Source organism: Hydra viridissima, unplaced genomic scaffold, assembly GCF_058129835.1.
Source record: "Hydra viridissima isolate aposymbiotic clone 2 unplaced genomic scaffold, HvirCarnegie_v1 scaffold_11, whole genome shotgun sequence".
Classification (NCBI taxonomy): Eukaryota; Metazoa; Cnidaria; class Hydrozoa; order Anthoathecata; family Hydridae; genus Hydra; species Hydra viridissima.
The window spans coordinates 3,432,200-3,444,256 of record NW_028324310.1 but is presented as its reverse complement, the minus strand read 5'-3'; the positions used below and the strand labels follow the sequence as shown (position 1 = coordinate 3,444,256).

The 12,057-nt window shown below is 29.1% G+C and overlaps 1 protein-coding gene and 1 pseudogene across 1 annotated transcript in view; both read right to left on the bottom strand.

The window, feature by feature from the left end:
• LOC149881751 (uncharacterized) overlaps nucleotides 1-9,553 on the bottom strand; it is a 61,963-nt gene extending 52,410 nt beyond the window's left edge. Inside the window, exons 1-4 of the mRNA XM_090065969.1 lie at nucleotides 9,449-9,553; nucleotides 2,169-2,446; nucleotides 1,762-1,788; nucleotides 898-1,191 (exon numbers count right to left, since the gene is read on the bottom strand). Of these exons, the coding sequence (XP_089922095.1) occupies nucleotides 898-1,191; nucleotides 1,762-1,788; nucleotides 2,169-2,427 (580 nt within the window). The 5' untranslated portion in view covers nucleotides 2,428-2,446; nucleotides 9,449-9,553. The remainder of the gene's footprint in view (nucleotides 1-897; nucleotides 1,192-1,761; nucleotides 1,789-2,168; nucleotides 2,447-9,448) is intronic.
• Nucleotides 1-12,057, bottom strand: part of LOC149881747 (uncharacterized) — a 290,985-nt pseudogene that overhangs the window by 236,647 nt on the left and 42,281 nt on the right.

Below are 12,057 nucleotides of genomic sequence, written 5' to 3'. Positions count from 1 at the left end.
ACGAACTCCTGGATCCGCGCCTGAAGTATATTAGACTATTTTAAAATTTTATGTCTATCTTATGCTAAATATCTCTCGCCATTTTTTTTTCACAATATGTAAGTAAAAATATAGAAAATGGCTAAATTTAGAATATATATTTAAATCTATTTCAAAAACAATGCTTACATTCAATCTTATATGGTGATAAATTAAAAGATTTGCTGAGAGTTTTCCCATTTCTGAAAACTAAAAATAAAAATCCACCCCAACATATCCAAATGCCATATGGATCATTTCACCTAGTTAAAAGTTATATAACACATAATAATTTAGATTTTATTGCATAAAAATTTTTTTTAACCAAAAAATGACAGGCTTTTTTTTTTAAGGTTTTATTATAATAGTTTTTATTAAGACGTTTTTAATGAGAATGATTGTTTTTGAAATTTTTGTATAATTTTGCTTCATTTAAGACCCAGGTTAAACTACATTTGAAAACATTTTTATAAAACATTTGAATAAAAATATTTGGAAACATATTTAAATACTTTTGAACTAACCATAGGATGAAAACATTTGCCTAATATCAAAGTAACACCTTTGACAATGGTTTAATAATAAAATAATAAAACACAGTGGACATCCTCAAGAAAATATTTCTGTTGTTAACAGACACATCAAAAAGTAATCCACCCCTTTTTCCATTAAAGTCTGAGTGTTTAAATTTTTGATAATTTTATTTCTGCAAAAGAAAATTAAAACTTAGAGTAACTGTAACTGAAAAATATTTTTAACTTTTGCATTTCAATATCTAAAATTTATTTTAAATATCAAAATTCTAAAAATAGTTTTTCTGCAATGACACATGAATTAACTTAAAATTATCATAAATTAAGAAATATACATACTTATTACCTTCTATTATGTAAGAATCCATAATTCCTATAACACTATTCCATTCTTTATTACATATTAACTGTTTCCTACATTCTCTCCAAGAAGTATCATGTGTTTTATTACCCCACTTTTGGAGCATTTCAAAGGAACAATCAGTGTAACTTTTATTATTTTTTCTGATCTCATCTAACTCTATCAAATCAAGCTGCATCTCTACTCCAAAAACATACCACCTTTTACTTAAAAGTTCACTCAAAAACATATGATAATCTTTGAGACAACAATCCTTCATAGCACCAATCTTTTCACTTACTAAAATGAAATTTTTTAATTTAATTTAAAATTAATTTAAAATCAACTTAAAATCAAAGCCTTGATAGCCATATTAATTAGAGATAGGAAAGAACTCAAACCCATCAAGAAACTGAAATTCAAAATAAAACTATTGAACTTAGATTCTATCCTTCAAAAATTTATTAAAGAACTTTACTTTGTAAAACTACTACTATTTTATCTTTTATTTAATCACCTGGTTCTTATCTAATCTCTGAGCAAAGGGAACATTATCTTCCATAGAGAATTTTTTATTAGCAAAAGAGAAGTAACATTTCAATCGGATTTTCTTTCACTTTGAAATGATTGCTTTTCCTTGTTTATTAAATGCTCACTTCTGTTGTTTTAGACCAATTAAATTTAAATAAATGTTGCTTAAATGTTATTATTGTAAATTAGCTGTTAAATAGTCTTGACTTATTTAGAGGAATTTATACAGCAATGTAAACAATTCCACATGTCATGGCAGAAAAATGCTACAATTATTAAACAGATTGTAAACTAATTTCTAAAATTGCAATCTTTTTTTCTATTATAAAAACATCAAACCTGGTGATAAGATCTGCTTGAGCATTTCTAAACAAACAAAGAAAACTTTTTTTAAAATATTTATTGACATATTAAGGAATAGTAGAAATTGAATAGTGTAAACAACATAGTATTACAGATTTGCGCACAGTTTTTTAAACTAACTTAATGAGGTTTAACCCAGTAACTTTTGCACTATTAACGAACATATTATCTTTATACAAAAGAAACCTATCTATCAAAAGGTAAGTTTTACATTCAAATTTTATCTCCAATAAATAAAAAAACTATAGTAACATACTTAAAACCTTTTTTAGCAGATTTCAATATTTATATTACCTGCTATATTTACATTACATGTTATATTTATATTATCTGTTATATTTATACTACTGTAATATATATTTTACCTGTTATATTTACATTACCTGTTATACTATTAGCTTCACTTATCCATGTTAGATTTCCATATTCCTTTAATTGATCCATGAAAAATTCCCAGGATCCATTTTCTTGTTTACCAAACCACACCCACAACATTTGAAATGGTTTTTCTAGCACATGAATAGATTTTGATGAGTCAATATTTTGCAATTCCAATTTAGTAACCTCAAGAAATAATCCAAATTTTTTCCATTCAATCCCAATAAATTTGCTGAAGTAGTAAAAATGTTTGGCAGGAAACATGTTTTTTTTTTCATTTGTTCTAAAAAAAATTCAACAGCTAAAGGAATAAGAAAACTTAGTCTGTATAGATAAAAGCTCTCTTTTTAGAGTGTTAAACAAGTAGTTTATTTTCTTTTTAATTTAATACCTTATAAACTAATTAAAAACTACACTATAGATAAAAAAACTATAGATAAAAGCCCTTTTTTTAATTTACAGATAAGCTCTCTATATTTAGAGAGTGCTAAATAAGTACTTCATTATTATTTTCTTTTTAATTTACAAGTCTACTTTATAGTGCTCTCCCTATATAGAGCGTTAAATAAGTAGTTTATTGTTATTTTTTTTTTTAATTTAATACCTTTTATAGTGACTAAAAACTAATAAAATCACCTAAACTTAGTAAATCCTAATAAAATCACCAAAAATAATTAAAAGTTATGTTTTTCATCACTAAAAATACCATTTTTTTAAACTCATTGTTTTTAACGGTACCATTATTCCAATAATGTTGATTTAAAATTGCTACAAAAGAAGTGTTTTGTTTTCAATAACTCACAGAAAATTTAAAGTAACTTAAAGCAAAGAGCTTAAAGAGTAACATAAAGCAAAAAAAAAATTGATGTTTAATGATAAACAAAAAGTAAAATGTCTTTATTGCGGAAAAGATTTTAAGTGTCATTTGCAGTTATCAATTTTTTTTGTATAATTTTAAATTACCATCAAATATTTTAGAAGTCAAAAGAATGGGTTACTCTGCATAAAAGTGTGACGATTTCTAGTGAATTGATGTTAAAGAAATAAGTATGAATAAAGTTAGGCTCATACATCTGGATTGACCAAAGAAAACTATTAGTGGCCACAAACAAGGACAAGAGTAGGCTACCAACAAATGATAGATGCGCATTGAGGACTTGCAGATAGCTTCTAGAGTCATTCCATCTCAAACTATCCAAACAAAAAACAAAAAATTACAATATTGCTTTAGAATTATTTTGATCTTTATGCCATTTCGTAAAACATAATAAAATTACAAAAGATGTTATCCCAAATATTCAGCAGTTCTTAAGATATCTGCTCACTCAGATTCTTTGCTAAAGGTTTTTCTTGAGAACAGCAAGAAGAGATCTTGAGGCAAACAGATTCCCAAGAAGTATAAAAATCAATTAGACATTTTCTTCTAATTCCTATACCAAATACTTTATGATAAAAGTTACGAAGTTTTGCAACACATCTGCAGTCTTTATTTTTTTTCTTTCTTAGACAAATTTAAACCATTTTTACAGGCATAACGGGTTTTAAATAACAATAGCTTTAAAGATTTTATCAAATTTTTTTGTATATTCTTCAAATTACTACAATGTTAAAAAAAAGTTAAAAAATCTTGAAATATTGTTTTGAATTATCTCCGAAATTCATTGAACTCATTCTTATCCAGAATTTGGTTCCAACCTCAACTTTGAGGACTGAAAAAAGATCTATGGGGCATTAATCTACAAGGTCTTAGTATCACTAGACGAAAGCATTCAAATCTAATCTCTATTACTAAAAAAAAACACATTTTGATTTTTTCCAGGAAGTTTGTCTCAATGATCAGACTTAGAAGCCCAATTGTTAATAAATTTTATTTTTTTTAATCTTTCCTTTTTTATAATTTTAAAAAATCATGAAAAGTCCTTTAGATTTGCTAAATCCTGATCAAAAAAATACTTTTTATTTGCTAAATCCTGATCAAAAAAATCAGCTTTTTAACACTTGTAGGTTGAGTTCAAGGACCTAAAATAAGGAGCCAATAACGTGGAAAAAGCCTTCAAAATTTATGGCAGTTTTTTTGGCAGAGTTTCAGGTTTTTAAATAAATTCAAGTTTTATTAAGCTTGTAGTGTTTTATTTAAGGATCTCCTAAAACTTTTTTATTGATTTAACCAAGTTTATGCTATTGTTAAAAAAAAGTTAAAATGAACATTTCTTACTTTCAAGGAAAATTCTTAATATCAGAGTAACCAAGCATAAGCAGTCAACAGCCTAATCTGGTAAAGAGAAATTTCAATTAAATATTTACCAACATAACATTGTGCTGGAGCTATTTTTCAAAGATCATTTTTTTCATCACTGTTTTCCTCTGAAGTAACTCAAAGCCTATCCTCTCAACAGGACTAAAATAGGATGAGCAGAGAAAGTGGTAAAGTTGCCACTATTTTACCAGGTACATCCAGAGTTCAGTACCACCAAGGACTTCTCTAACTACTTAGGACATGATTCAAGTTAAAATCTGGTCTTTTAGATAAAAATCATATATCTAATTCATATATTATAATATTGTTAAAATGAAGTTTAAGGAAAGTTTTACAACGGCTGGTTAAAAAACTGAAAACTCTTTCAAAATTGTTTACTTACTTCTCAGAGATACAGGCATCACTTCACCACGTCTGATCTAAATGCATATTAATGGTGGATGATCTTTCTTCAAATCTCAAAACAAGTTAAACCTTAGTTAATAAGAACATGTTGGCTGAAGAACAAAAAACAATTGCTGAGCGCAGGCTACTGGTTGCTGATAGTGAAAATGTTTCAGAAACTTATGAAAATATCAAACAAAGTTTGAGTTTATTTGGGACAACTCATGTGCCTTTCTTTATTACATATGACATGAACTCAGCCAATATCACCAATGGTATTCAATATCACTCAAGGAAACATTCTTGCTGCCAGTGTGATGCAAAATCTGAAGAGCTCAAAGATCAAGAAACTCCGAGGAACTTCAAATCCTTTAGGATGCAGTACAAAGTATTCATCGGTAAAGAAATAGGAAATATGAAATAAATAAAGGATTTTTTTGATGTGGTCTCTATCATCTTTATAAATCAAAGTTAAATATTTGGCCTAAACGCAATGAGTGCCATTACTTTTCAAAATAAACTTACAAACTTAATATGGTATAGAGTTTGTTAACAATAATTGTCATGAGGTTTAAAGTATGGTATAAGTGCTGATGGCTCCTGTTTCGAATTCACATTACATACTACATGTTTAACATTTCAAACATTTTGAGATTTCAAATCTTCAGCTTCCAGCTTCAATCACCCCGAAACCCCATGTAGTATTTTATCATACTCTTGAATTTATTGCTCTTTAGGCTGCAATATAGAGCATTTTTAGTAAGCAAACAACTGAAATCTTAGATTAAATTTTCAGTACTCAATAAGACAGGTACAAAAGAAACTTTGATCATCCTGATTATGGAGACCCGCTACTTAAGTGTGTGGTTGACTATAACAGTAAGCATCTTTGAAATGGATTTATTAAATAATTGCAATGAATTTATGTATTGCTAATAAGAAATAATTGAAACATCATGTTTGTTGATAGTGAACTTTCTTGTCTAAGTTTTTTGATTATATATAAAACTTGTTCAATTTTTAATTTTACAAAAAATGTTTTAGAAGAATACTTTGTAAGTACTAAATAAAAAAAGTCAATCTCAGCAATTTGAATTTTGATCTTAACAATATAAGTTTTTGATGATATTTCATGTTTTTATGTATGTATTTGTTTAATTGCTTAATCATTTTAAACAAAAACAACTAAAATTTAAGATAATAACTGTGTTTTAACTTCAAAACGATTAGAAAAAAATGCCTCTAACTATTGGGTTACAATCCCAAAGTTTACATAAACCTCTACCACACCCCTTTGTGTTAGAAAAGTACATACAACTGTGAAATCTAAAAGTACATACAACTGTGAAACCATAAAATCCCATATTCATTAGTCATTTATAACTACAAATTAGTTATTTGTTGTGATTTTGAATCATAAAAAATTTTTTCAAAGGTGAATTTCCTATTTTAATAGCTGCAGCTATTTAAAATTGAATAGTACAATGTGTTTAAAATTGCATAGTACAATATGTGCCATATTGTACTATGCAATTTTAAACATGATTCAAATACCTATGGTAAGATGTATAGCATTTTTATCTAGTTTTCTTCATAATCAAAAATAAATGTTGTAAACTTTTAATTGTAGAGAAAACTAGCAGATTTTTTTTAGAAATAAATAACAAAAAACTTTAAAGGTTGAATTTCAAGATGCTACTTGTTAATGTGTTTGTTAATGTTTAGTATGAGTGAAATTTTAATATGCTAAAAGTGAATATATACACTGTGTGACAAAAGTTGTCGTACGCTAAGAAAAAAAAATAATATTCAATACAGACACAATTTTTCTGCTATATTTAATGAAAATTATTTAAAAATTTTTTTTTAATAGCATTTATTTTGTTAATTTATGAATTTTTTGGAATTTATATTGAAATAACATTAAAATTAGGCTCAAAATTTGAAAAAAGTACATTAAAGATGATGACAAAAGTTATCGTACACTTGGCGTACACTTATATTTATTTAACTCCAAACCGTTATGTCCACCATTTTTCATACATTTTTGAAAATAAAGTAAACTATAAACACTTTAAGATTATTTTCAATTGTTTTAAATGAATTTTTTGGTTAAAAAAAAGTAAAATGAGCTCGAAACAGGTTAAGACCACTGTAGAAATTCCTAAGCTTATAATTAAGCATTGGAATGAAGGAAAATCGTTAAATTGCATTGCAAAAATTGTTGATTCTAAAAAATCCACAGTTTCTTCAATTATTAACAAGTTCAAAAAAGCAGGAAAATTAGCTAATTTGCCCCGAAGTAGTCGTCCAAAAAAACTGAATAAGCGTGCTGAACGAAGCTTAGCTTCCACACTCAAGAAAAATCGTTTTGTAAGTGCCAAAACTTTAGCTTGCAAAATAGAAAACGATTTGGGGGTTAAAATTAGTCCAAAAACAGTCATTCGAAGTCTTAAAAGACAAGGAATATTGAGTCGCGTTCCAAGAAAGGTTCCTTGTATTAGTGATAAAAATTGTAGCTTCGATTAAACTATGCTAAAACGTACATTGATATTCCAGACTCATTCTGGAATGAAGTCTTATGGACAGATGAGTCTAAATTTAATGTAAAAAGATCTGATGGTAGAATTCGTGTATGGCGTTCATCAAAAAATTGCTTAGAAAATGGAACTACAGTCCGAACATTTAAACACGGAAATGGATCAGTAATGGTTTGGGGATGTATGTCGGCAGCAGGTGTTGGAAAGTTAGTATTTATTGAAGAAAATATGAATAAACATTACTATAAACGTATTATTAAAGAAAATGTTGAACAATCAGCACGTAATCTTGGTATTGGTGATGACTTCGTTTTTCTTCAAGATAACGATCCCAAACATAAGGCCAAAGATGTGATGGAATTTATGGGAAAAAAAGGTTGGGACATACAAAATCATCCACCTCAAAGCCCTGATTTGAATGTAATAGAACATTTATAGGATGAAATCGATAGACGAATAGAAAGAACAGGTGTAAACACCATTGAACAATTAAAAGTCCAAATTGTAAAGACGTGGGAATCAATCGATCCGTCTATTACAAAAAAACTCGTTGAATCGATGCCAAGACGTCTTGCTGCTGTTGTAAAAGCTAAAGGACAAAATACACAATACTAAAATATAATTTTAGTTCCCATAATATTTATCAAAGTGTACTATTTTGAAAGCGTACGATAACTTTTGTCACCTTCTTTTTGTTACTTTTCTTGCTTTTTCATCAAGATATTAAAATAAAATTTTTTTCTTGTTCTGTTTTTTCAATTTTTGTTTAAATAATTATAAATCAAATAGTTTTTATTCAGTTTTTAACTTGTTCCTTGCATTTCTTTTATTCTAAATTAAGAGTTAGTAATTTTTTTAAAGTGTACGATAACTTTTGTCACACAGTGTATATACATATATATATATATACACATATATACATAAATATATATATTTATGTATACACCCAGTAAAATTTCGCTGATTTAAGAAACCAGTTTACTCCTCACCATTTTTCTTAAGTAAACTCCACATTTATTAGTAAGTATAAGGGAATTGTTGAAAGAGTACACTTTTAAAAAATGAAACTTTTTTGTCATTTCCCCGTATTTTTGTAGTTTGTTAAAAAACAAAATTTTGACGTAAGGACTGGATGCATTTCTCCTCATAATATTTAAATTTTTGAAGTTCCTTTCGGATGTAAGTTGCGCGAAGTAACGTTGGTCTAAAAAAGTTTATGTTGAAGATGGACAGAATTCGACACCCGAAGTCAGTCTTACCTCATAAATCGGACTACCCAGTAAGCATACTACGTTGAAACAACGTCGATCAACATCGATCGACATTTTTCAACGTAGTGTGCTTACTGGGTAGAAATATTTGACTCACACTTGACATTCGGTAATAATTTAAATGAGTAAGCTTTTACCTGATATACTTTTAGCAAGATAGTCTTAATGGCAAACCAACGGGATTTTCCGCTTTGGAATTTCCTCAGAGGAACGAAACCAAAAGTTAAACTTCATTATATTAAGGATCAACAAAACATTATATTTATCAATAAGCCAGTTAAGACCTCAACAAAAAGTTATATCTAAAGCATTACTTTAAACTTGAGATTTTTTTATTTTAAATTTTGATAAATTTTGACGAGCTAAAATTATTACTACAGCCTTGGTGAATTTCAATTTATTATACAAATTAAAAAACATCATTATAAAGCTGTTGGCTGATCGTAGATGACATGGTGCAATCTACTTGTTTACCAGAAAAAAATCATTGACCTGTCTAAGTCAGTCTTATTCAACCATAAAACCCATTAAGCAAAATGGTTTGCATTTAGACATTAAGCCCGGTGAATAAAAATGAGCAATTGCTTTTACTCAGTAATTGGTCAGCTTTACGTGAATAAAAACTTCAGCAGCTTTCCTCATTTTTATTCACGTAAATGTAAGCAATTTACTCAGTAATTGCTCAATTTTACGTGAATAAAAACTTAAAAAAAGTTGTTGAGGTTTTTATTCACGTAAAGCTGACCAATTACTGAGTAAAGCAATTGCTCATTTTTATTCATCCGGCCTCTTGTTAAATCCTAATAAAAGAACAAGAAATTAATGTGGTATACCTTTGGGGATCGAGTGGCTGCAAGAACTTCAACTGAATTCTGTTTACTGGGTTATCTAGACCGTCGTTCTTTTGTATGCTGTAATTTAAGAGTTTGTTTGCGTGCTTTTATGTTAAGCTTAATCGAAAGCACATTAGTTGTTGCTGTGTAAATCACTTATTTTTTTTTAAATTACTCATTGCTGTGTACAGAGCATGCTCTCCTTCGTAATTAACTAGTTTCGATTTGTTTTCTTAGTAGGTTCCAGTTTTCTTAAAAAAGTTTCATTTTCATTTACATGTTTTGATCAAACTTCATAAATTTATCAAGTTTAGAATCTTTAACTAAAATGCTAAGCTTGATAAATTTGTGTCCTAAACAAGTTTTTCGACATTGTTTATATGAAGGTTTTTTTGCTTACATGTGACTGACTCAAAAAAGTTTTTTCTAATTTTGATGAAGAGGATAGAATGTAAAAAACTTTCCACGTAGTACTTGATGAAAAGGCCTTTTGTGGCTGGGTGCAGCATATATGTTATTGAATATTCAACCAGCTCTGACCTCAGATTTGTATAGTAAAAAAATGATTTTGAGTCGATTTTTTTACAGTCTTGGTTTGAATCAATGACTTTTGTGATCATTCTATGGATCCTGAATAAAAATGAATAATTTGTTGAAGTGTTGGCTTTTTCTACCCTGATAAATGTTAGAGGGCAAATGAAGTTGCTCCAGAATTGGAATGCGCGCTTCAAGCACAGTAAACTTAAGGGGACTTAAAGCAAGCTTGTCAGTAATTGAATTCTTTGCCCCAACAATCTCATCTCAAGCGCAGCTCTTAAATAAAGGTTTGAATTTTTAGAGTAGATTTTGATATTCCATCTAAGCTTGAAAAACATTTATTAGACTAAAAAAATATGCAGAGGTGAAAGGTTGCGGCACAGACTGAAAAAGCATTTTAAAACAAGCTGGGAAAAAGGGTTGGGATGTTGAGGGAGCACAAAAATCTTTTTCTTTTATTTGCAAGAACAACTGAAAGATAGTTCTCAAGTATTCTTTTATCAGTAAGTTAAGCAAAAAACAAGCAGTTGTTTTAATAGAGTTCTTCACGGTTTGGTCGAATCATCTTTCATCTATGGCTCGTCATTTCCTTTATTCTCAATAATTTTTTTCATGCTTGAAACCTTCTTACTCTATGGAGAGGTCATCTAATGACTTCCTAAAGGATTGATAATTTTCATTCAAGCTAGGGCGTTGCTTGGAGCAAGCTGAGGCTTGAGCATGAACCTATCCGCTTAAGTCCAGAGGATTCAAGTCACGTGAGCTAAGGCACCATAAGACTTTATCCCGGAAGTTGATGTTCTCTCGTAGCCAGTTTTATACTGAGTTTGCTATATGGCAGGGGGACCCATCTTGCATCAGAACATAGTTTTGGTTGCTCCCAAGTTGGCTTGAACCCAAGGAAGGATATGAGGACGAAACATTTTGTCCAAGTACTACTTAATCACGATTCTGAGACCAGAAGGCAGAAATACTAACAACAATTTAAGGACATTGGAAAAATTTAATCAAGCTAAACACCATTACCTGGTCAGGGTACTTTGTCAGAAAGATGGATTTATTGTCTTCTGGGACATCCTCAACTTTTAAGGTAGAGATGTATCCGTTCGTACTACTGTTATAGGCCTGATCCTCTGTTAATACTTCTCGTCAAAAACAGAAAATTTCCAGCGTTTTTTTTTCTTGAGAATCCAAAGCAGCTTCTAGCTTTTTGAAGTCTCAATGCTATAGGACGTTGAATAACAAGAACTTTTGGTTTTCTGCCTTTAGATTTAACTCCAAAATGGTGGCAGAAAACCTTCCTGATTGTCTCCTCTAACATATTTGTCTCCCAAGTCATTACTCTCATGGTCTTGAAAGGGTTCCACGTGATTCTATCTTTGATCTTGGTTACAAAGGCCTTGTTAGTAACAGGACACTTGTCATTAGTTCTTAGATTTCTTTTGATATTACCCTCACTCAACAGACAACTTTTGATATAGTGAACTGAGTATCTAGACCCATTAAGGGTTTTGAAAATCTTTGAAGAGTTTAAACCCGCGTGGAGATCCATGTTGTTCACGAAATTCTTTTTCCATTTTTTTACGAGCACTTTTCACAAAAAATGAAATTAAAGTTCTAAATATATCGGTTTTGTCTATCACAGGTAAAAAAATTTGGAAAGATTGAGCTCAATTCATGCAACCAATGTTTTGGGTAAATTAGCGAGCTGCAAGTGATGGTGTATAAAAGGTTTACACTGATACACGGTTTGTTATTTTTAAAAAATATGCCCAACCATTTAATCGCTATTCTGGGCATGTGTCTCAATGGGTTGAATAAAAATAAGTTATGTGAGGTATGAAAAGTTTTTTTCTGGAATCTTATAACTTTATATTTCTAAATATGACAACTATTTTAAAATTGATTTTTTTCAAATGATTGATATTGAAGTTTGCATTTTATTTGTTATTATTCGTAACTAACGGGAAAAACACTAATCCTTACTTACTGTACTATATTGATGATAACATACCTGATAAACAAAATCTTTTCAGCAAATTAAGTTGGGAACAAATTTTATAACAAATCTT